This window comes from Martes martes (assembly GCF_963455335.1).
Source record: "Martes martes genome assembly, chromosome: 2".
NCBI classification, from domain to species: Eukaryota; Metazoa; Chordata; class Mammalia; order Carnivora; family Mustelidae; genus Martes; species Martes martes.
In genome coordinates, this window is record NC_137889.1 from 37924480 (window position 1) to 37947862 (window position 23383).

General features: G+C 44.3%; 1 protein-coding gene across 1 annotated transcript in view; it reads left to right on the plus strand.

Annotated features, from left to right (window-relative positions):
- The first annotated feature begins 21861 nt into the window (after positions 1-21861).
- Positions 21862-23383, plus strand: part of IKBKB (inhibitor of nuclear factor kappa B kinase subunit beta) — a 61057-nt gene continuing 59535 nt past the window's right edge. The window contains exons 1-2 of the mRNA XM_080796153.1: positions 21862-22030; positions 22691-22813. Coding sequence (XP_080652279.1) covers positions 22709-22813 — 105 coding nt within the window. The 5' untranslated portion in view covers positions 21862-22030; positions 22691-22708. The remainder of the gene's footprint in view (positions 22031-22690; positions 22814-23383) is intronic.

The window sequence follows — 23383 nt, forward strand, 5'->3', positions numbered from 1 at the left end:
CTGGCCTCATGTCAGAACCAGGCCTGACCCAGGTCAGCTGTGCACGAGGCCCAGCTGTGAGGCAGCGTCCTGAACCTCTAGGTGAAGGTGTTGAAGACAGCGAGCAGGCTGCTGACGGACCATGCCCACGCTGCAAAAACAAGATGTCTTTGTGGTTTGTTTTTTGTTTTGTTTTGTTTTTATGATTTTATGTATTTATTTTAAAGAGAAAGAGAGAGTGACATGAGAGCGACGTGAGCCGGGGGAGGAGCAGAGCTGAAGGGAAAGGGACAAGCCGACTCTGTGCTGAGTATGGAACCCAACTCGGGGCTCGATGCCAGGACCCCAAGACCATGACCTGAGCCAAAACCAGGAGTTGGGTGCTCAACTGACTGAGCCACCCAGGCACCCCCATTTTTTAATTTTTTTTTTTATTTTTAAGTAATCTCTATATCCAACGTGGGGCTTGAACTCACAACCCCGAGATCCAGTCTCATGCTCTACTCACTGAGCCAGCTGTGTGCCCCCTGTGGTTCACTTGATTTTCAAAGTACTGGCTTTCACTTTTCCCATGCAGAGGACCACTTGGCTGTTAAGACACTGGTTCTCAAACTGGTGGTCATCTGAACCTGTCAAAAGGCAGATTCCTGGGTTCTTCTTCCTAGAGGGCTATCCCATAGGTCGGGGGCGAGGCCCAGGAATCTGAACTTCTAAGAGACTAATGGTCTGTGGGGCACGCTTTTGAGAAACAACGTAGGCCTACATTGAAGGAGATCTAACATGGACTGTTAAAATTTTTTAATTGCAGTAAAATACACATAATATAAAATTTGCCGTCTCAGCCATTTTCAGGTGTACAGCTCAGTGGCATTAAATATATTGACATCATTGGACAACCATCACCAGCACACATCTCCAGGACTCTTCATCTTACAAAACGAAAACTCTGTACTCTTTAAACAACTTCCCATTCCCCTGAGTAACCACCAACCTACACTATTTTTATGAGTTTGATCATGCTAGGAACCTCATACAAATGGAACCATACAGTCTTTGTCTTTTTATGACAGGCTTGTTTCACTTAGCATAATGTCCTCAAGGTTCATCCATGTTGTAGCCTGGGTCAAATTCCCTTCCTTTTTTAAGGGTGAATAATTTTCCACAGTGTTTATGTACCACTTGTGTTCATCCATTCATCTGTCAATGGACACTTGGGTTGCTTTCACTTTTGCACATTGCTAATAATGAACAAAGTTGTCCAAATGTTCTTCAAGTCTCTGCTTTTTGCTACTCAGGGTATGTATCCAGAAGTAGGATTACTGGACTCACATGGTAATCCTGTTTTTAATTTTTTGAGGAACTGCCACACTGTTTCCCACAGATGCTCTACTGTTTTACATTCTTACCAACAGTGTACAAGGGTTCCAATTTCTCCACGTCCTCACCAATACTTGTTATTTCCTTTTTTTTTTTTTTTTTTTTAATATAGCCATCCTAATGGATGTGATGGGATAGCTCATTGTGGTTTTGGTTTGCATTTCCCTAATAGTGATGTTGAGCACTTTTTCATGTACCTATTGGTCATTTGTATGTTTTCTTTGGAAAAATGTCTGTTCAGGTCCTTTGCCTATTTATTTATTTTATTTTATTTTATTTATCTGACAGAGACACAGCAAGAGAGGGAACACAAGCAGGGGGAGTGGGAGAGGGTAAAGTGGGCTTCCCACAGAGCGGTGAGCCAGACGTGGGACTTGATCTCAGGACCCTGGGATCATGACCTGAGCCGAAGGCAGACACTTAACAACTGAGCCACCCAGGCACTCCCTTTGCCTATTTTTTAATAAAGATTTTTATTTTTAAGTAATCTCTATACCCAGTGCGGGGCTTGAACTTACAACCCTAAGATCAAGAGTTGCATGCTCCCTGACTGAGCCAGCCAGTCCCCTTGCCCATTTTTAAATCGGATTATTTGGGTTTTTTTGCCATTGAGTTGTATATGATCCACTTTCAGTTAATTTTTGTGTGTGATATAAGTTTCATTCTTTTGTGTGTAGCTATCTGATTTTTCCAAGACCATTTGCTGAAAAGACTGTCTGTTCCCTAGCATAAGTTTTAAATCAGTAAGAACTGGGTTCAGATACTGAGTGCCATAATGGCTACTCCAGCAATATATAGGAAGTCGTCAGGAAAATCTCCTACAAATGAACTTGCCCTCTGAATGGAAGTCAGTGGGATACAAAGGCTGTGGTTTGTCTGTTTTCCTAATGCAGCTGCACCAAGGTCTGTGTGCCTTTTCCCAGACAGAGGGTACATCTGTACCCAGGGCATGAGATCGAAAGACCTTGGGAAAGCCATTGGCCTAAAGGGGCTGTTAAGCCTTTATTCGGAAATCACACTTTTTACAATTCTCTGCATGTGAGGAATAGCTCTCTCTTTTCCTGTTGGTCCCTCCAAAGAAGTGAAAGCATTGTGATCCGATGACACCAGGGGTCCTCAACTTCTGATCTGAGGAAGGCAGCAGAGCAGGTCAAAACACCCCATCCCCTCAGGACCTCCGCTGACTGTGTCCACGAAGGCTCAGCGGCAGATCCTGTCAATGGCCGCCTGTCAGCAGTGTCCAGGGGCCACCCAGCTCTGGGGCAGGGAAGCTGTTGGGTGGTGGACAATCCCACAGGTAGGCAGAGAGCAGTGTGGTTTTTAACTGGACACCACTTAGTAAGCATCTAACAGAAAATAAAAGAGGAGTGAGACCCTGTCTTCAGGATCCCGTAGTTTCATCTTATTGTGGTCACAAGAGAATTGCAGACTCAGGCCAAGAGGGGAAAGGCATCCCTTAGTTTATCTGACACAAGAGCCTCATCTGGAAAATGCCGGAAAACATAAACATTTTGGAAAGCAGTTTAGCAATAACTATTACAACGTTTATAGCTGCATACTTTTTGAACTCGCATTTCCTCTTCTAGGGACGTCTTCAATGAAGTTCTTGACGTGTGTGCACACGTACACACTCAAGGATTTCTTTAAAATGATTTTTATTTACTTGTTTGAGAGAGTGAGCACAAGCAGGAAGAGGGGCAGAGGAAGAGGGAGAAAGAGACTCACTGCTGAGCAGGGAGTCCTACTCGGGGCTCCATCCCAGGACCCTGGAATCATAACCTGAGCCAAAGGCAGACACTTAACTGACTGAGCCATCCAGGTGTCCCATTACACATTCAAGGATGTTTATTGCTATGTGTATAACAGCTGACATTTGGAAGAGCCATGAATGGGTTAAGATGTGATACATCTGGGGCGCCTGGGTGGCTCCTTGGGTTAAAGCCTCTGCCTTCAGCTCAGGTCATGATCCCATGGTCCTGGGATCAAGCCCTGCATCGGGCTCCCTGGCCGGCTTCCCCCTCCCCCTCTGCCTGCCTACTTGTGATCTCTCTCTGAGTCAGATAAATAAATAAAATCTTTAAAAAAAAAAAAAAGAAGTAATACATTCATCCAACGGGCTATGAAGCTGCTATTAAAAAGAGTAAGAATGGGCAGAGATATATTTTCAAGACATTGAACGTATTAAGTAGAAAAAGATAGCAGAAGACTATCTCTGTGAGTGGCCTTGTGGGCATTTTCACTTTTTGTACTATACATTGCTGTATTGTTCTGATTATTCCCCTGGGATACACCACTTTGCATTTAAAAAATGCATTTTTTTAAAGATTTTTATTTATTTGACAGAGATCACAGGTAGGCAGAGAGACAGAGAGAGAGGAAGGGAAGCAGGCTCCCTGCTGAGCATAGAGCCCAATGCAGGGCTCGATCCCAGGAACCCAGGAGCGTGACCTAAACTGAAGGCAGAGGCTTTAAGCCACTGAGCCACCCAGGTGCCCCTAAAAAATGCATTTAAACAGGAAAATCGTATGTCCTAAAACTTATGTGTGGTGATCCAATTTATAAATTTATAGATTTATATGAAGCCCCTTGCTCAGATCAGCCATGGATGGACGCTTACCAAACCCTAGCTCTGCAATACCAGGAAACATCTGGGAATAAGAGATACTTCTTGACCTTGTTGCAGAAAACCACAGCATCCCAGTGAGAAGAGCCTGTTTCTCCAGGGGTTTTTCTGCCCTTTGACTGTCCCTCCACAGCAATTTCACATTTCCTGACTAAGGAAGATGAACTGGCTGTTTAGACCGTTGATACCATCATTTGTCTGACTGCTTATTTCTGCCAGATAACTGTTCAGTGACTATCAGATGCTGGCGAAATAAGAAGGATGTTCCCCAGGAGGCTCTGATCTCTATCTTATTGCTTCTTTCACAGATATCTTTGGTCTCACCGCACACTGACCATAATGAGAGGATGGGTATGCCTCTTTTTAAGAGGCCCTGATATCTTCTCCAAATACGAATCCCAGAACAGATAAGTGAAGTGTAGATACTGCTTTTAGGCCACCAGCTTGAACCATGGAAAGCTGAGCACGGTAGAAGGACCCACAGAGATCCCCGACACCCGGGCTGAATACAGAGAGAACCATCCGGTCACCCACTTCAAAATAGCCATAAGCCCTGGCTGACTAGTGGGTTGCTTACAGCTGGACCCAGGTACCAAAGGAGGAAAATTCCATACGTTCCCATATCTCCTCCCCTTCCCCCTTTAAGGACAGCCCCTACACCGAAACCTCGTGGGACATTCTCTCCCTCGCTGTCCTGTCAACCACCGCTTGCAGTGTATTCAATAAACGTCTCTCTCCTTTGTTCTGCCTCCGTAAATTCTTTCAGGCTCGCACACTGCTGCCGGCCTCCACCCCATCAGGCACCCCACATTTGGTGGTCCCATTCGATCGGCAGACCCCCATAGGAAGGAGCAAATTTAACAATCGCAAAAAGACTGCTTTATAGAAGATCTTTAAAGGGTTCTTTTCAACAGGGACTCTTTCTCATTCATATGAAAAGGATTCACTTTATAAAAATTGGTTAACACAACCTTTCAGAAACATCTGTTACTATCTGAGATTAACTGCAAGACCTTTATTGTTGGGGGGAGGCGGGAGGAGCGGGGCAGGCAGCCATGCTGATGTTCTCCTGAATCCTCGTGAGACATCAGAACCTGCTAAGCCCTGTTATAAGGCAATGACTTTCAAACAAGTCCTGAAGGGGAAGGAGAGGCTGGCCTGAGTCTCCACATTCTACTAACTTCTCTGTAGCCTGGAGTCAGTTGCTTCATCCTTTCTCCTTTTCGTCACTAGCAATGATGGAGAAATATCTTCGTGTATTATCTTCCAGATATTAAAACATATTATGAAGGTATAATAATTAAGACAGTACCCCCGACCCTGGAGAATAAGAGAGAGCTGAACTGAACAGAAGAGAGTTCAGAAATAGACTCAAAACAAATGAGAACGATGTTTCTGATAAAGGTGGCATCTCAATGAAGTGAGAAATAAGATGGATATTTAATTTATAGAGATTTTATTTATATATTTGAGAAACGGGGGGGCAGAGGGAGAAGGGGACTCCCTGCTGAGCAGGGAGCCCGATGTAGGGCTTGATGTGGGGCTCGATGCCTGGACCCTGGGATCATGACCTGAGCCAAAAGCAGACACTTAACCGACTGAGTCACCCAGGAGCCTCAGTAAAATGGATTTTTAAATAAATGGCTGGAGCAATAAGCTAGCTCCTTGGGGGGAAATAGTACTGAATCACTACCTTATTCCTCATACAAAAAGAAATTCTAAATGGATTACTAACCCTAAAAAAAAAAAAAAAAGAAGAAGAAGAAGAAGAGGAAAGAAACTATAAAAGTACAAAGAGAAAATTAGATTTGTAAAAAAAAATAATCTTGTGGTAAGGAGGCTTGTCTAAACAGAATATAAAGCCCAGAGGCCACAAAACATCAGTAAATGGGCTATCATAAATGTTTAAAAGTTTTTCACAACAAAGATAAGCAGTGTCAGAAAATAAGTTGGGAAAAATTTTGTCAAAAGGCTAATTTTCTCAGTTTACAGGGAAGGTATATATATATATATATATATATATATATATATATCAATAAGAATAAAGAAAATATATACTTACGAGAAAAAAATGTGAGCAGGAGGTATGAAACACACAAGGCCAACCAATGAAAGTTAGTCAGCATCACTTGTAACACAGGAAACCGCAGCCAAATTGACAAAATTTTAAAATGTTGTAAGTATTTAGAGTTAGTAAGATTTGGTCTAACAGACATTCCCATACCTCACTGATGGGAGTATATGGAAATCAGTATAATTTTCTATTCTTTTCAAGGAATAATTGGAAGCATATCATATTTTGAATGTATAAACTTGATCCAGCATTTCACTGCTAGAAATTTGCTCTACGGACATATTCCCAAATGTAAGCCAAGATATACATTCAAGAACACTCATAGCAGCACAGTTTTGTATTAGCAAAAAACTGATAACGTTCCAAATATGTCCATGAGAGGGGACGGGTCATATAAAACGTGTTACATACACACCATAGAATAATACTCAGCTGATATGTCAAGTAGGTGGAAATGTACAAGCTGCTGGCAGCCTGATTTCGGTTTCCAAATATCATTCTCCACCAAAGGGAGCCAGGACTTCTGGGAGAAAAGGCTGATTCCAGGGCTGCTGTCTAGAAAGTATAAGATGATCCTAAAACATCTTTTCACGCCAGAATGTAAAAAAGTGCTCAAAGAATGATGGGGACAGATCAAAAGGACACTTAAATTTGAAATGGCTTTCACTGGCCGTCCGGAGCAATTTGATTATCAAAACAAATAAAAATAACGGCATTGGATTATAACTCATTGAATAATATAAGAATCTAAGAGTTGGGGGCTCCTGGGTGACTCAGTCGTTAAGCGTCTGCCTTTGGCTGGCTTGGGTCATGATCCCAGGGTTCTGGGGTGGAGCCCCCCACCCCCCCACTTCTCCCCACTTTCTACCCACCCACCCCGCATTGGGCTCCCTGCTCAGTGGGGAGTCTGTTTATCCCTCTCCTTCTGCCTGCCGCTCACCCTGTTTGTTTATGCTTTCTCTTAATTAAAAAAAAAAAAAAAGAATCTAAGAGTTCACACTAATATAAACACACAAATAGATAAATGTCAGAGAAGGGAAAGCTCTTTTTTAGAATGCCAGCTAAAAAAAACCACCTTCTTTACGTAGAATTCCATCTATAAAATGATAGTAGGAAAGTCATCTAATCACAAAGGGAAAATAATAATTTTACAAGCATAGAAATCTGGCAGCCCTCCCCTTAACCAAGTGAGCAAAGTCAAGGGCACCAGTACTGGGTGGGATACAATGACATCCTGAACCCCCTGAGATACTACTCTGCTACGGGCACAACGTCCCGTCAGACAAACCCGTATTCTACAAAATAACTGGCACGTGCTTCCTAAAAACGCTAACGCCAAGGAGTACAAAGAAACCCTGGGGAATTTTTCCAGGTGAAAGGAGAGGACGGTTTAGGAAAATTAAATGCAATGTGTGATCCTGGATAAAGGAAAAATAGCTAAAAAGAATGTTAGTGGAACAACTGACAGAATTTAAGTTCAGACTGTGAATCAGGGATCAGTATCAATGTTAAGTCTCCTGATTGTAATAATTGAACTGTGGTTACGTAAGAGAAGTTCCTATTCTTAGTAAATACACACTGGAAATGAGCGGGAGGGGTACAGTGTCCCCAACATGCTTTAAAATGGCTCAGGAAAAATAATATGTAAATGGAGAGATAGATACAGAGAAAATGATTAAATAAAAGGGGTAAAATGCAAATGATTAGTGACTCTGGGTCATGAGTTCTATTATTCTTGTAGGTTTTCTGTAAGTTTGAAATTATATCAAAATTAATATATATGCTGGTATGGAAAGCATTCCAAGATGAATTCTGGGGTGACAAAGGGACGGTACAGAACCACGTGTATATTATGTTGCTTTTAAACAATATCCCCTCTCCACGTTGTGCAAAGGGCACACAAATGATGTTTGACAGTGTTGGCTCTTGGGGGACAGGCTAGGAAAAATCAAGACCTGGAGAGAAGTTTTGACTTTTCATTTTGCATCTTTCTTCTTGTCGAATTTTTCCTTCCCTCTGGTAAAAGATGTTCCATACATGTTAATTTACTTCCTTCTTCTTCTTCCAATTAAAATTCAAATGCTCCAACAAAGGGCCCCACTTGGGCCTGAACTTGAAGATGGAGGCCCAGGGGAGAAAGGAGAAAGGGGTTGGATGCGAAGCACTCAGATAGAGCCCCGGGGCTCCTGAACCAGGAAGTGGGGCGACCTGGGGACCAAGACCCAGTTTACCTATTTGGCGATCTTGTGGCCCTGAGCGTGGCTGGCAGCCGCCTGCGGAAAGGAGAAGCTGGGATTTGCAGGTAGGTGGGACCGAGGCCTGACAAGAGGAAGTGCTGAGGGCCGCCTGGGCTCAGGATGGATTTGGGTCTGACAGTTGAATTGCAACACAGCCTGGGTCAGGGATTAAATTTCCCATCTCAGAGGGCTGTGTGGCCTTCCTCCGTGCTCCCCACCCCCCACCCCCGCCCCCTGCACTGGCTTTTCCCTTTCCTCTCTGTTCCTCATTCTTGGCACAGGCTCTGCAGGCTCTGTGATTAGCAGTCCTTCCCGCCCCAGCGAGCTCAGCCCTGCGTTCTTCTGGAGCCCTACCCTGCTGGGTCAGTTTTTTGGTCATCTCTGGCCTCTGACTCTTCAGCATGAGAAATCCAGCCCAACCCAGCATTCTGACCACACCTTAGCAGTTCTCTAGAAATTGCTAAGAAGTTAAGTGAAAATGGGCCAGACTGCAAAGCTATTGTGACTGCATCAGTGATCGCCAGGGGCTGGGGGTCAGGAGCTAGGGGAGGGGGTTGATGGCAAGCGAGTCTGGGGGAATCTTTTGGGGTGATAAACCTGTTCTATAGAGTGATTTTCTCATGATAGTGACTAGGCTATATATACTTGTAAAATAACTCGTTAAATGGTATGCTTAAAGTTGGTAAATTATATGTAAGTTATACCTCTATAAATCTAATTTTTTTAAAAGGACCAAAATAAAATGGAGCTATTATCTGTGTATTTAAATTATCTGACATCTTCTGATAATAAAATGAATAGGGGTCTACTGTTCTTTTTACTCCAAGGAATTATTCCTCTGGGTCATGCTGTTTTGCCCACTTGGCAGACCTGCCCACTGGACCAGTGTGAATTGATTCAGATTGGCGTTTCTAGCTTCTAAGGGGAGGCATAATTCATAGCAAATCACTACAGGTCTCCTTTTCTTTCTTTTTAAAGAGTTTATTTATTTATTTGACAGAGAGAGACATAGTGAAAGAGGGAACATAAGCAAGGGGAGTGGGAGGGAGAGAAGCAGGTGTCCTCTGGGCAGGGAGCCCGATGCGGGGCTCGATCCCAGGACCCTGGGATCATGACCTGAGTGGAGGGCAGATGCTTAACAGCTGAGCCATCCAGGCGCCCCCAAGTCCATTTTTCTTACCGAAAGTGGAGGCTGGGCTGGGACAGAGAGAGAAATTAGATACCATATACATGGCCCGTTTAGCCCAGAATTTGCTCATGCCAAGGGGAAGATTTCCAGGGGTCACAGAGGGTCTGAGTACGTCATGTCAGCCCGAGAAGCTGCAGCTAGGAGCTGGCGGATGTGGCATCAGCAGCGACACAGGGCAGGCTTTGGGCTGCAGCCGAAGGCATTGGGAATCAGAATGGAAGTTAGAGGCTGTGCTGGGCATCTCACAGTCCCTGGTTGCAGGCTCCTCTTCGGGACTGAGCTGAGGTTGGGGGTTGTTGATGAGGAGAGCTGACTGCTCAGCTTGAAAAACCAGGAAGGATCTGTTCTTCGTTCAAGAGCAGGAGGTCTGAGGAGCTGCGGGGAGGGCTGGTGCGGGCTAAAATCCAGGTGGTAGAAATAGAAGCTTCTAAAGAGAAGTTGTCCGATGTTTAATTTCGAATTGCTGTGGCTCTGTGACGGACCTTCTTTCATCTCTCCCGACTTTTTGGTGAGCTCTGTGAAATACCAACTCCTTCTGTGAATGATCGTTTGGATGAATGGGACAGGAAGGACTGACTTCCATGCCTGGGAGAGAACAGAATCCACGAGCCCAGGATGGCAACCTGAGCCTGAAACTGATTCAACTTTTCCAATACAGAAAGAATTACAAATGCATCATTATTATTATTATTACTATTATTATTATTATTATTAATTATTACATGGAAGCCTGTACTCGGTGATGTGGGGCACCGAAGAGGCAGGCAGGAAGCTAACAGTATTGGAAGAGGCAGGTAATAAACAATGAACTAATATTGTGTCAAAATTAGTGGGAACCCCCTTTCTGCAGCTGTGCTAAGGTGCTCAGACCTCCCGAGGAAGGCCGAGTTGGAGTAAGGCCCTCACTTCCTCTGGAAGCTAGCACCATGCTCGGCACCAGCTAGCCTAGCGCTCACCTGCTAACTATGGCCTCGCTCTGAGTTCACCTGCATCCGCTCAGCCCTTGACGGGGATTGGAATACGTGACCCCGAAATATGCCTCTTTGACTTTTGGATTATTTTGAGCTGAAGGCAATCAGGACCCAGCTGACTCAAGAAAAACGTTTACCTCCCCCTTAACTATTAAAAGAATTAATATAGAAAACCTAGCTCAGTAAGAGAGAGAGAGAGCTATTACCAGAGAAAACTTATCTGAATGACCTATCTGGATGGCAGTGTAAACCTCTTATTATCAAACATTTGATCTTCTTATTGCCCAGTGGCTCACGCTGGCCAATGTCAGTATCAGGCAGGTGAGGAGAAGGGCCGGTGCTTGCCCCAGCAGGAGATCCAACAACCTCTATAGCTGCTGCCTCAGTACCAGAGAAGAAACTAGAAACAAGGAAAGAAGCAATCAAGGGGTCCAATGATAACAGAGGCTTTGTTCTTGATGATTAGATCTCTTTGGTAACATGTTCCATAAACAGATGAACTCTCTAAAAAAAATTAGCGGTGACTTGAAGGACTGCACTAAAGATATAGGAACAAAATACCCAGTATTTAAATACTATTTAAAAGGGGGACCTATTTAAAAAGGGGGATTAAGAATTTTGCTGGGTGCCTGGATGGCTCAGTTGGTAGAACATACAACTCTTGATCTCAGGGTCATGATTTTGAACCCCACGTTGGGCATAGAGATTAGTTAAAAATAATTTTTTTAAAGATTTTATTTATTTATTAGAGAGAGAGAGCCCATAAGCAGGGGGAGCAGCAGAAGCAGAGGGAGAAGCAGGCTCCCCACTGAACAAGGAGTCCAACGTAGGACTCGATCCCAGGACCCTGGGATCATGGCCTGAGCTGAAGACAGATGCTCAGATGACTGAGCCACCCAGGCATCCCTAAAAATAAAATCTTAAAAGAAAAAAAAAAAAGAATTTTACAAAAGTAGGAGGTCAGAATCGGAGGTTAACTGAGACACATGCCACCCACCTCACCCACCATCATACACCACCATCTCCTACACCAAATTCCTGGAGAGGTGTGAAAGGTGAAAGGATTGCCCTTTTACTCTAAGGGGCAGGGAAAGGTTTGAAACCCTTTCATTGTGAATCACAGAAGACAGGGATCTCAGCTGATGTCAGGATGATTGCATTTTAAAGGTAACAGCATTAATAACTACCATTCAGAGAGGGCTTAACAAGCACCAGGCTCTCTACTAAGTGCCTCATGTATATAATCTCACTTATACCTGTGAACTGTGAGGACTAGGTTTTATTAGCCCCTATTTCACAGATGAGAAAACTGAGGCTCAGTGAGGTTTTGTAAACTGTCTGAGTTCTCAACACCAAGAAAATGCAGAGTCAGGATTAGAACTCATGTCTTTCTGACTCCGCTCACCTCGGTTAATCAAGTGCTGAAGAATACAGTGTCTTTGCATTGGCCGATTCATTCATTCATTCATTCATTCAGTAAATTTACATTGAGTTACATCTCTCTCTCGAGTACCTTCCATGGAGTAAATCTCAGAATGAAAGTGAGGTAAGAAACACACCTGCTAGGTATGTTTAATAGGTATAAACACACAGGCCGAGCCTGCATTCCGTTTTTCCCTGCCACCATTGCCAAGGGTTGGGCAGCTGTCCTTTCATTATTTCTTTCTTTTTCATTTGATTTACTGGAAGAAAGACACGTGTGTGTAAAAATGAAGGGAGCATGCAAAGTGATTTCCTCCCCAGAGCTATCTTCCTCCAGAAAGGGTGACTCAAGGGCCCTAAATCCTCAGCTTTCGGTGTTTCATGCAAGATTTGAGGCACGGTGGCCTGGCAGGCTCTGCTTCTGGCTTCTCTGAAGTTTCGCTGTTGGCTCAGATCTCATTTGCAGAGATGGAAGTGAGCGGCTTTTTCTTTCCTTCCTTTGCAGCTAGCTCTGTGCTGACCCCCGAGGGTGCTGGCTGTTGAAGTTCATGCCCACCCTCCTTCTCGGCCAGCCCTTCTGCATCTCCTGTCAGCTCCCCTAGAGACAAGCCGTTTCTTCATGTCTTTCAACTAATGAGTTTTCCAACTTTTCTGGCAGGAGAATTTTTGTTTGTTCAAGGAGCAAGTTCGGACTTGCAGAGTCTTCTCTCTGCAGGGCTGGAGTATAACAAAATTGGAAAGATAATGAGAGTTGCTGAAATCACTGAACCAGAGCTGGCTCGCTGAGGGGCCGGCGGGGGAGGGGAGGGTTGCTGGGGAAAGCCTTCCTATTCTGAGTGGTCTGTTTCATCAGCTTCCTATCTGTTAATCTGTCTTCTCTTACTATGTATGACTCAGCTCCCAGATTGTTCAGAAAACAATTCTTTCCTCATTCAAAAGAGCTCAGTGCTGCTTTGCCTGGCTGCTATTAGGGGAGAGAACAACTTTCTCAACTGATGACACAAAAAGACTGCGTAAGAAGATAGTTATCTTTGATTTATCCTCAGAAGAAGATTTTATTTTAAAATAAACCCTTTAGAAAATGTATCCTTATCGCTAGTATGGTTCTGCCTCCACAGAATTAATTAGGACAGATTTTTTATTGCCTCGTCCTTGTTACTCATCAGTTGGTGGCTTTCCGTGTATCTTACGTCCTCAATATGATTCTGGGTACCTCTGATGAGTTACATTGCTTGTATCTCCTGGGTTAGTGGTGCCCAGGACTGTGCCAGGCACTTGGGCTGCTCGGTGTTTTTTGATTAGCCTATAGTCATTGCTAAAAAGCACACTAAGCAGCAAGAAAAAGAGTGATGTTTTTTTGCTCTATCTGAAAATAATTTTTTGTAAACGGTCTGCTCATGTCTCTAGAACAGGATAGAGACCAGACGTAGGCAGTGGACATGTCTTATCTTGAGGGAAAACAGGGCTTAAGATGATAAATATGGTGGGATATGATAAAATCTGGGGGCCTCTTCCTGGGCCATCACCAAAATTTAAAGATCTAAATATATGTTACCTTATCAGGGAGATTGATGTTCCATTGAAAACCAAGTTATTTTGAGCTGGGTAATTGAGAACTCTTTTTTTAAAGATTTTATTTATTTATTTGACAGACAGAGATCACAAGTAGGCAGAGAAACAGGCAGAGAGAGAGAGGGGGAAGCAGGCTCCCTGCTGAGCAGAGAGCCCGATGTGGGTCTCCATCCCAGGACACTGAGATAATGACCTGAGCTGAAGGCAGAGGCTTTAACCCACTGAGCCACCCAGGCACCCAGTAATTGAGAACTCTTAAGTTATAATGGAGCAGAATAAGTTTTTGGCAGGGCTGTGGCTGTCTTGCTAAGTTTCTCAGGGATAAGGATTTGCAGAAGTGACAGGATTAAAGAGAAATTTTTTATTTTTTAAAGATTTTATGTATTTACTTGACAAAGAGAGAGCACGTGCACATGAGCGAGTACAAACAGGGAGAGTGGAGGTGGGGCATGGGAAGCAGACACCCCCACCCCGTTAGCAGGGGCTCCGTCCCAGGGTTGGGACGGAGATCATAACCTGAGACCTGAGCCAAAGGCAGATGCTTAACCTACTGAGCCACCCAGGCACCACTCAGGTGCCCCTAAAGAGAAAATTTTTATGATTTCGTATAGCAAGCGGATTTTACATAGGGCTCAGAACATGTAGGTGCTCAGTAAATATGTCTTAGTTTATTTGTTAAACAAGCACCTATGTTGCGCTTGGAATATGTCAGGAACGATTCCAAGCACTTTACAAGGTTTCAGTCATGCTCCTTTCTCTTCCTGCTCTGAAACTGAGGATGGTAATTAGCACAAAATGGTAAATACTGGGGTATGTGGGCCTGGCTACCTATGACCTGATGACCCACCTGTTTGGTTTGACGTATTGATATGGAGAACAAAGGCACAAGGAAATGTAGATAAAATTAAATTTCCTTGTAACCCACAGCCCATTGACAAACACTTGAAGCAAGCGGAGTGTGACATTCCTCCAGGAAACTCTCAGCTGCCTTAATGTTGATGCTTTGCTAGAGGGAAAAGCAACCTTAGGTTGAGGATAGAAAGGCCTCCAGTATCCTGTGAATCTTCTTTAGCACATGAATATCCTTTTTTTTTTTTTTTAAGATTTTATTTATTTATTTGATGGAAGGAGAGAGTAAACAGGGGGAGCAGCAGGGAGAGAGAGAAGCAGGCTCCCAGTTGAGCGTAGAGCCCAAAGCTGGGCTGGATCCCAGGACCCTGGGAACATGAGCTGAGCCAAAGGCAGACTGAGCCACCCAGATGCCCCCGAGTTTTCAAATACATAAAGCTGTTCGCAGTATACTAAAAATTTTCTGAGCCACTCAGGTGCCCCAAAAGTCCTTTTGGAAACTTCCCTTGGTGTTTACTTCCCCAGCTCCCAAGAATATAATTGGTTGCACCTCACAGTCCTGGGGCAGCAGCTCTTTCTGACTATGGCTCCTGTCCCCATGCTTTAATAAAACCACCTTTTCCACCAAAGATGTCTCAAGAATTATTTCTTGGCTGTGGACCCTGAGCCCCAGCACTTCAAACCACAGCACTCCGGCACCCTGTGTGGGGCTTCGGGTCTTCTCATCTGGACTCTGAGCCTTGGTGAAAACTTAGTGAGTACTTCCTCTCCTCTCCCTTTACTTCCATTTCAGGGGCTTTTCAAGGAGTGTGGTCTTACTGGAACACTTTCATGTCAATTTCTCAGGCTGAAATCCTCTAGCCTGTGGCTTCTCTATGGGGACGAGAAAGCCTACCTTTTGCCTGGATGTTAGTACCCTGGCCAGAATGGTAATAAGACCCAGAAACTTGATGCCCTCTCTTCATTTCTGTCTTTATACACAATTGTCTGTCTTGGGCACGGGACAGTCACCTAAGTCATCAGGATGACTGCCAATCTTAAGACCCCCCCATGTGAAGTTTCCTCCTCGTTAATGTAATGTGATCCTCCCAACATCCCTGGTCTAGCTGCTTCTGGCCGAGGGAACTCCACTCGGAACCGGAACCGGCGGAAACCAGTACCCAATGGAATGAAAATCCAATCAGAGACCGTTTCCTAGAGAATTTGGCTGCAATGACTACATGTTCTGGAGTGTCACTTAGACCATGGTGGATTTCTATCTTTACTGTTACTTTGGCCTGACATGGACTACCTATTTGCACTTTGGTGGGAAAAAAAAACATGGTATCTGCTCACCTGCCTGAGCTGACAAGTTTTAGAATGGGGAGCCCTTTTTCTCTGCCTTCACCTCTTCTGCCTTCCCCTCCCCCTCCTCCTCCGGTCTCTGCCCCATCTCAGGTGCAGCCTGCATACACCGACCACTTCTGATTTCCCCACTGACACCCCAGGTAAAAACTGAAAATGGGGAACAAATTGATTGACTCTGAAGTGAAGGTTTGCTGAAGGTCAGATAAACTCACGTTGTCTCTGCTGCAATTTGTCAGCAAAAAGAGGACTTAAATGATGGTTAATTTTGTCTGTGATAAGAAAGCTTTCAAAGTCTTTGATAAACTGAAAATTTAAAGTTTTGCTTGGATAATAAATGGGATTGAATTCATTGGACATCTAGGCTTTTTCCAAATGGGATAAAATACTGAAGTATTGATTACCGGACTTAGGTTTGTGCTTTTGACTTCATATTGCTGAGGATACTTGGATCTGTTGGTAAATATGCTTTGTGCTTTATTAAAAGATTATACTATTAAAAAAAACGATGTTTTTAAAATTGTGAAATGTATTTTTAAATTTGCTATTGAAAAAATTCTGGCATAACAGTTCACAATGAGTTACTATTTAGTTTTTACTGGAGACTAAGTTTTCCAAGAATGCAAAATTCTGCTAAGTGTAGTCAAGACTGATGGAAATAGGGGAACCAACTCTGAAAGAAAAAGTTATAGAAGTTTATATACACAAATTTTTAGAAAGGAATTTTTTAAAAAAGATTTTTATTTATTTCAGAGAGGGAGGGAAAAAACAAGCATGAGTGGGGGGAGGAGGAGAGGGAGAAGCAGACTCCCTGCTGAGCAGAGAGCCCAATGTGGGGTTGGATCCCAGGACCCTGGGATCCTGACCTGAGCCAAAGCAGATGCTTAATTGATGGAGCCACCCAGGCGCCCCTGGAAAGGAATTTTATATGTGGTCAGGGCTAAAGTTAAAACAAAAGGATTTTAAAGGTACACTGGTAGAAGATTGAGATTCTGCTTTTCTCTGTTCAAAAAAGTTTTCTTGGATGTTGGTTTGCACTTGATAAGAAAATATCAACAAAGGGTTTTTTGGTTTTCGTGGTTTGTTTTTTGTCTGCCCAGAAAAACGAAACTTATGTTTTCTCTTTAGAAGGTCTTTTTTTTTTTTTTTTTGAGATTTTATTTTTTATTTGAGAGGAAGAGTGAGCACAAGCAAGGGAAAGGCAGAGAGGGAGAGGGAGAAGCAGACTCCCTGCTGAGCAGGGAGCCCGATGCGGGACTCAATCCCAGGACTGTGGGATCATGCCCTGAGCCGAAGGCAGAGGCTTAATCAACTGAGCCACCCAGGCACCATTTACCAGGTTACATAAATCTCAGTGTTAAAGGAGGTAAGTTTGGTTAATACGTATATAACACTACATATCTGCGTTTTGACTCTCTTATTGTCCCCTTGGTTAAAGGTTTAATAAATAAATAAGTTATAAGCTTTGTAATGATCTGTAATCCACTATTCAATCATGCACTTTATAACTTTCTGAGGGTTTTTTTTTTTTTACATACTTCCCAAGGTTTAAATGATAAATGAAGTCTTATTTTTACCAATTAGGCTTGTTTATTTGGTATGTTAAGTTTCTCTGGAAGCAGTGTTAAACAAATAAAAAGACTTAGGTTGTATTGCTTGGGTAAATGCTATATATTCTAGAGATTACATGCAATTCCCAAATTAATACGTTCTGGTATAAGGCCATCACTTTATATTCTGATTATTGATGTGCTATGTGTCCCAGAAATGACCAGATTTCCTTGTCAGCTCTTTTGTAAACTCTCATCAGATCGTTAGTCATGTCCATTTTTAAGTCTTTTATCACTGATAGTTATTGTTCTTATTCTCTTGTGAAATGTGTTTCATCTTCAAGGAGATTCATAAAAAAGGCTTTTGACAAATACAAGTTTTTGATTTTTAAAATCCTAAAACTAAAATTGGTAAAAACGTCCAGAACTAGCTAAAAGCTGCATTCACATGGAACCAAGAATTAGTAACATGAGACTAAATGAACTGAAGAAGATGATTATGGTTTTTGTGACTCTTGTTTGAAACATTCCTGGTTCTGTACTTTTTGTTCTTCCAGATTAAGGAAACTTTCTCTTAAGATATCCATGATGTACAGAAATAGGATAAAATTTGTTCACAGAGGAACAAATTGAAGCATTTAACTTTTCTCTCTAGTGGAACCCTCTAAAATTCAAAAGGTCTCAGTGAGTGTTCTTTCTTCCATGGCAATCCTAGTCATTTGCATGGGTTCAATAAGAATCTGTTCTCCCACGGGGCACCTGGGTGGCTCAGTGGGTTAAAGCCTCTACCTTCGGCTCAGGTCATGATCTCAGGGTCCTGGGATCGAGCCCCGCATCGGGCTCTCTGCTCAGAGGGGAGCCAGCTTCCTCCCTCTCTCTCTGCCTGTCTCTCTGCCTACTTGTGATCTCTGTCTGTCAAATAAATAAATAAAATCTTAAAAAAAAAAAAAAAGAATCTGTTCTTCTTGTTATAGGACTTCATTAGAAACATTAGTTATTTGACCAAGGCTTTGACTGGAAGGTCACATTTGAGAGACCCGCCTAGACTCAGATGTGACCCGACAGCTTTAAGGAACTAAGGCGGACTTTATGAAGCGTGAAGCCAGTAGGGCTCCATGGAAATGTTGGCCCGATACCTTGCTTGCAGAATTTCCAGCAGCCTTACCAGGTGAGTAAAGAATGTCACTTCCTGGCAGGTGCAGGAACTGCAGGATCCCTTGGGGACCTCAGCAAGAGGAATTTCCCCACATCTACAGTTATTGCATCTCCGACGGCAAGCATTTGGCTTGGTTTCTGGCCTAGAGACACTACTAAAATTCAACCTGGAGATTCCTTACAAAAAGTTCCAGCAAAGCAGATTCTAAGAGATCTATATCGCCAATCATTATTCTTGCTGAGCTCATGTAAATAATTAGGCCAAGTTTGTTACAACTGGACTTGTTTTTCAAATGAATTAGTCCTGATTTGGCTATCTCTGATTTTAAAAAGGAGGGTGATTATAGACTACAGAGAAAATGCTTCAATAACACATCCTTGTAGATATTCTATTTTAAGCATTGTGACTCAAGAAAACTGGATTAATCTTTTTGGTTAGGGCTTCTCTGAGTGAGGATAGCCCCCAAACAACCAATAGGGTTAAGTTCCTTTGAGTTACTACATGAAAAACCTTTTCTCACTGAACACCTGTCAATAGATGGGAACTATGATGCTCTGTTAAGTTATTTACTTGAGGCCAGGTTAATTCATAATCTCTAAATGAATACACAAACTATATCCTCCCTAAACCTGACCTGATCATCACTAGGAACCAACCCCATATAAACCCCAGATGGTTTATTTAAAGGATTGGAAGTCCAATACAGCAGGAAATTTAACTCCAAAATGGAAAGGCCCCTATTGGGTCATATTATGTACTCCCACTTCAATACAATTAGAGGGGCACTCTTCATGGGCTCCTAGATTTGGAATAAAACCTGTACCTCATTCACTGGAAACCAATGAGCAAACTAACGTGCCTTCTTATTCCTGTGAACCTGTGGAAGATCTCAAATTTCTCTTTAAACGACAATAAAGTACTGGAGTAAAATTTCAGTTAACTATCAAAGTCATTTAAAAAAAAAAGATTTTATTTATGTATTTGACAGAGAGACAGCGAGAGAGGGAACACAAACAGGGAGAGTGGGAGAGGGAGAAGCGGGCTTCCCCCTGAGCAGGGAGCCTGATGCAGGGTTCAATCCCAGGACCCAGGGGTCACTACCCGAACCCAAGGCAGATGCCTAAAAACTGAGCCACCAGGCACCCCATCAATGTCATTTTTATTGGGCTCCTCTTTCTCATTATAACATTAACCTTATTTTGTTGTCTTTTCTGGTGTCTCCCTGCTTGGTGCCAAAACTTCTTCACTGCCATAACTTCCAACTGACAGATAATCCTTTCTCCTCAAGGAGGTTCGTGTATGTTGTCTACCTTGGATTGGTTGCCTCTGACTTTGGTAACTCCTATACATATAAATTCCTCAACTGACTAATGTTGACCCACAGGTAGAGATATCTCTATGACCCTATTGAGCTGGAAGAAGTTACAGAAGATAAGCCCTTCCATCCTCAACAACCTTAAAGATTTAAGGGTCAGAATTGTTCAGGGGGTATGATGAGGGGAACAAAGGCAGAAGGAAATGTAGATAAAATTAAAGTTCCTTATAACCTACAGCCCATTGACAAACACTTGAAACAGGCAGAGAATAACATTCCTCCAGGAAACTCCCAGGTGTCTTAACATTAATGTTTTGCTAGAGGGAAAAACCACCTTGGCTTGACAATATGCAAGGCCTCCAGGATTCTGTTAAGTCCTCTTTAGAATCTGAAAGTCCTTTTGGAAACTTCCCTTGGTCTTTACCTCCCCCAGCTCCCAAGTATATAACTGGCTGTCCCTCACAATCCCAGGGAAGCAGCTCTTTCTGCCCATGGGTCCTGTCTCCATGCTTCAGTAAAACCACATTTTGCATCGAAGATGTCTCAAGAATTCTTTCTTGCCGTGTGCTCCGGGCCCCACCATTTCACGTAACATCAATATGCTCCTTAAAGTTAACTTCCGCCACAGGTTCTGTGCAGGCAGGAGTGTCCTCAGTGTCAGGCATGGCTATTACCATTCACTCCTCTGCTACAACAACCCCGTTGGTTCCTTTCTCTGACTTGCGTGCCCTCCTGTCTTCCCTGCTGCTCTTAGGCTGAACCTGATGAAACCACTGATGTTTGTTGCTGGCGTTTCAACCGTTTGTTTTATTTAAAAAAATGGCAATTTCAGGTGATTCAACCTAATGTTGCCCACATTTTAAAGACGAGAGATGGATGCTTGGAGTGGTTAAGTAATTGGCCCTAAAATCTCAGAGTAGTCAATAGCAGTATTAGGATTCAAAATCCAGTTTGCCTCCTTCTGAAATTAGTATACTTTTAACCAGATATTAAGAGCTTGGACCTAAGAACATGCCACTTGGTTTGGAATATCAGTTCATCTACTTACTAGCCCATGCCTTTGACACATTTTCCTCTCTGCACATCAGTCTTCCCATCTGCAAAATGGGGATAACAATAATGCAGGGGCGCCTGGGTGGCGCAGTCCTTAAGCATCTGCCTTTGACTCAGGTCATGAGCCCAGGGTCCTGGAATGGAGCCCAGAGACATTGGGCTCCCCGCTCAGCAGGAAGCCTGCTTCTCCCTCTCCCTCTGTCCCTGTGTTCCCTCTCTTGCTGCTCTCTCTCTCTGTGTCAAGTAAATAAATAAATAAAATGTGTTTTTTAAAAAAATGCAGTTATTGTCCCATGTGTAGGGGTTGCCCTGAGTATTTGAATGAGGAATTCTAAGTACAGAGAACATTTTATAAATGTAGGGTATTAGCTTCAGGTTTCCTTTAATGCTTTTTTTTTTTTTTTCCTGGTTGAGTAAATCTACCAACACACACCACCTTTGTGTGATAGCATAATGCCACGGAACTGAGAAATTCCGTAGCAAAAGACCTCATTATAATGTCAAGTAGATAGGAGTTGCACCGTGAACCCCAGGGCTGCGAGCTTCTCTCACTATTTCCCTACATCACTGCGGCTGAAACTGCAGTTTCGCGTTAGCACTAGGAGATTCCCCCCGCCCCCTGCCCGCTTTTCTTTCTTTTGTTAAGGGGGTGGTGGGGGCTGACACTTCTAGGGAGTGCGGCCGTGATTTATCCTTCTTGATACCGAGCCCAAAATCCTCCAGATAAAGGGGACGCAGCCCGAGGAGAGGAGGCGCGGCAATTCTTGTAAACGGTCCCTAAATAAATCCTGGCGGGGGCCCGGGAAATTCCACCCAGTTAGAAGTCTAGGAAGCGGTGTGGAGTTCACCCCGGGAGGGCTCTGGGGAGGAAATCCCCACTCCCCTGTCCCAGAAGCCGCATCAGGTTCAAGTCGCTGCGTACAGAGCTGGGCGCGTTCCGGTTCGTTTCAGAGGCACCCTTTTATCTCAGGGAGCACAGCGTGTCCGAGGTGCCTGGAGCCGTCTAGAAGCCACACACAGCCCTCCCAGGGTCACCTGGGCGAGGACGAGGAGGTGCCCCGGGGCCGCCCCACGGGCGGCGGGTGCGGGGCGTGGTCTGGGCCGGCGCCCCCCGCGGCTCCTTTAAGGGCGGGCCCGGCCCACGTGCTCCGTGACGTCAGAGCAGGAAGTGTTTGAGGAAGTCGCGCTGGGCTGGTAGGTTTAAGATTCCCGCATTTTAATGTCTTCGGGGAGGTGCCAGAGCCCCCGGTTTCGCCGCCCCAGCCCCCGCCTCCCCCGCCCGGGGGAGCGGCTCCCCTGCCCCGCATCCCTGCCAACAGGTGAGTCCCCCGGGCGGCCGCGGGGGGGTGGGGGGCGGTGACACCTGCAGACCCCCGACTCCTCTGCACCGGCGAGCTCGCGCCTCCCTCCTCACTTGTGGCTCCCGAAGAAACTTCTGTCGAGTTTAAAAGTCGGGGTTTCCGGGCATACAAGCCTTTCTCTTGCGCGGGTTGGAGTGGGGGAGGCCCGGGACAGCCCTTGCCCGGGTGGTTCCAGGTGGCCTCTTGGAGGTGGTGGCTTTGGGAGAGAGTCATGATTCGTTTGGACTGTGTGAAGACACACGTGACCGTAGGGAAACTCAGTGTTAGACTCTGTCCCTGCCACCTTGAGCGGAATGGGCGCGGGTCAGGGCGCCCCTTGCTGGAGTCCAGGCTGGGATGCCCTTTCTGAGTTCAGGGGTGTGAAGAAACATCTCCTTTGAGTGACTTTCTTCCCTGTCTCCTTCCACCACAGCTGAGGTGGGGGGTGGGGGAAGGTGAGAAAAACAAAAGTTTGCTGCCAAAACCCACAAACCAGACAACCTGGTTTATTTACAAAAAGAAAACCAGCCGGGTTTTTTCGTCTCTCGCATGGTCTCTCTTACCTTCTCCATCTCCTTGAGTTTCACTTTTTTCTTAATCTTAATTAATCTTTTGTCCCCCACACCAAATTGCTTACAGAGTTAGCACGGCATCAGTATGAGCTGGTCACCTTCTCTGCCAACCCAGACATGTGGGGCCTGGGAGATGAAAGAACGACTCGGGACAGGGGGATTTGGAAACGTCATCCGATGGCACAATCAGGTAGGGCCTCCGTGGGGCTGGGAAGAGCTAAGGGCGAGCAGGGGTGGGAGGCGAGGCGGAGAAGACAGGTTTCCCTCCAATCGCCTCTGCCCCACGCTGCTGGGTGGGGGGATGGGCCTCACCTTTGGCCATGGGCTTCTTGGGAGAGCGTGAGAACCGGGAACTGGATGGGAGCCTTAGAGCTTCTGAGCTGACTCTAAGTTAGTGATCTCCGAACTTTACTGACTATGCTCCCCAAGTAAATAGTAAAAATATTTTAAGTTTTCAGCCTCAGTTTTATGTATCTTAAATTATATCTGTGCTACCGTCTTGCTATGGTGTATTAATACATTGCATGTTACAAAACGTACAAAAATAGAACAATTTAAAGGATGGTCGTAGTAAAATATATTTAGGTGTTTAAAAAATCAGTTTAAAAATACTTCAAATATGTACTCATTATGATGCCTTCCCAGTATTGTTTGCAGTACTGCACAGCACAGAATATACAGATCCATATGAAAGTGAGAATTGGGCACCTGACCTGGGTGGCTCAGTGGGTTAAGCCTCTGCCTTTGGCAGGGGTCATGA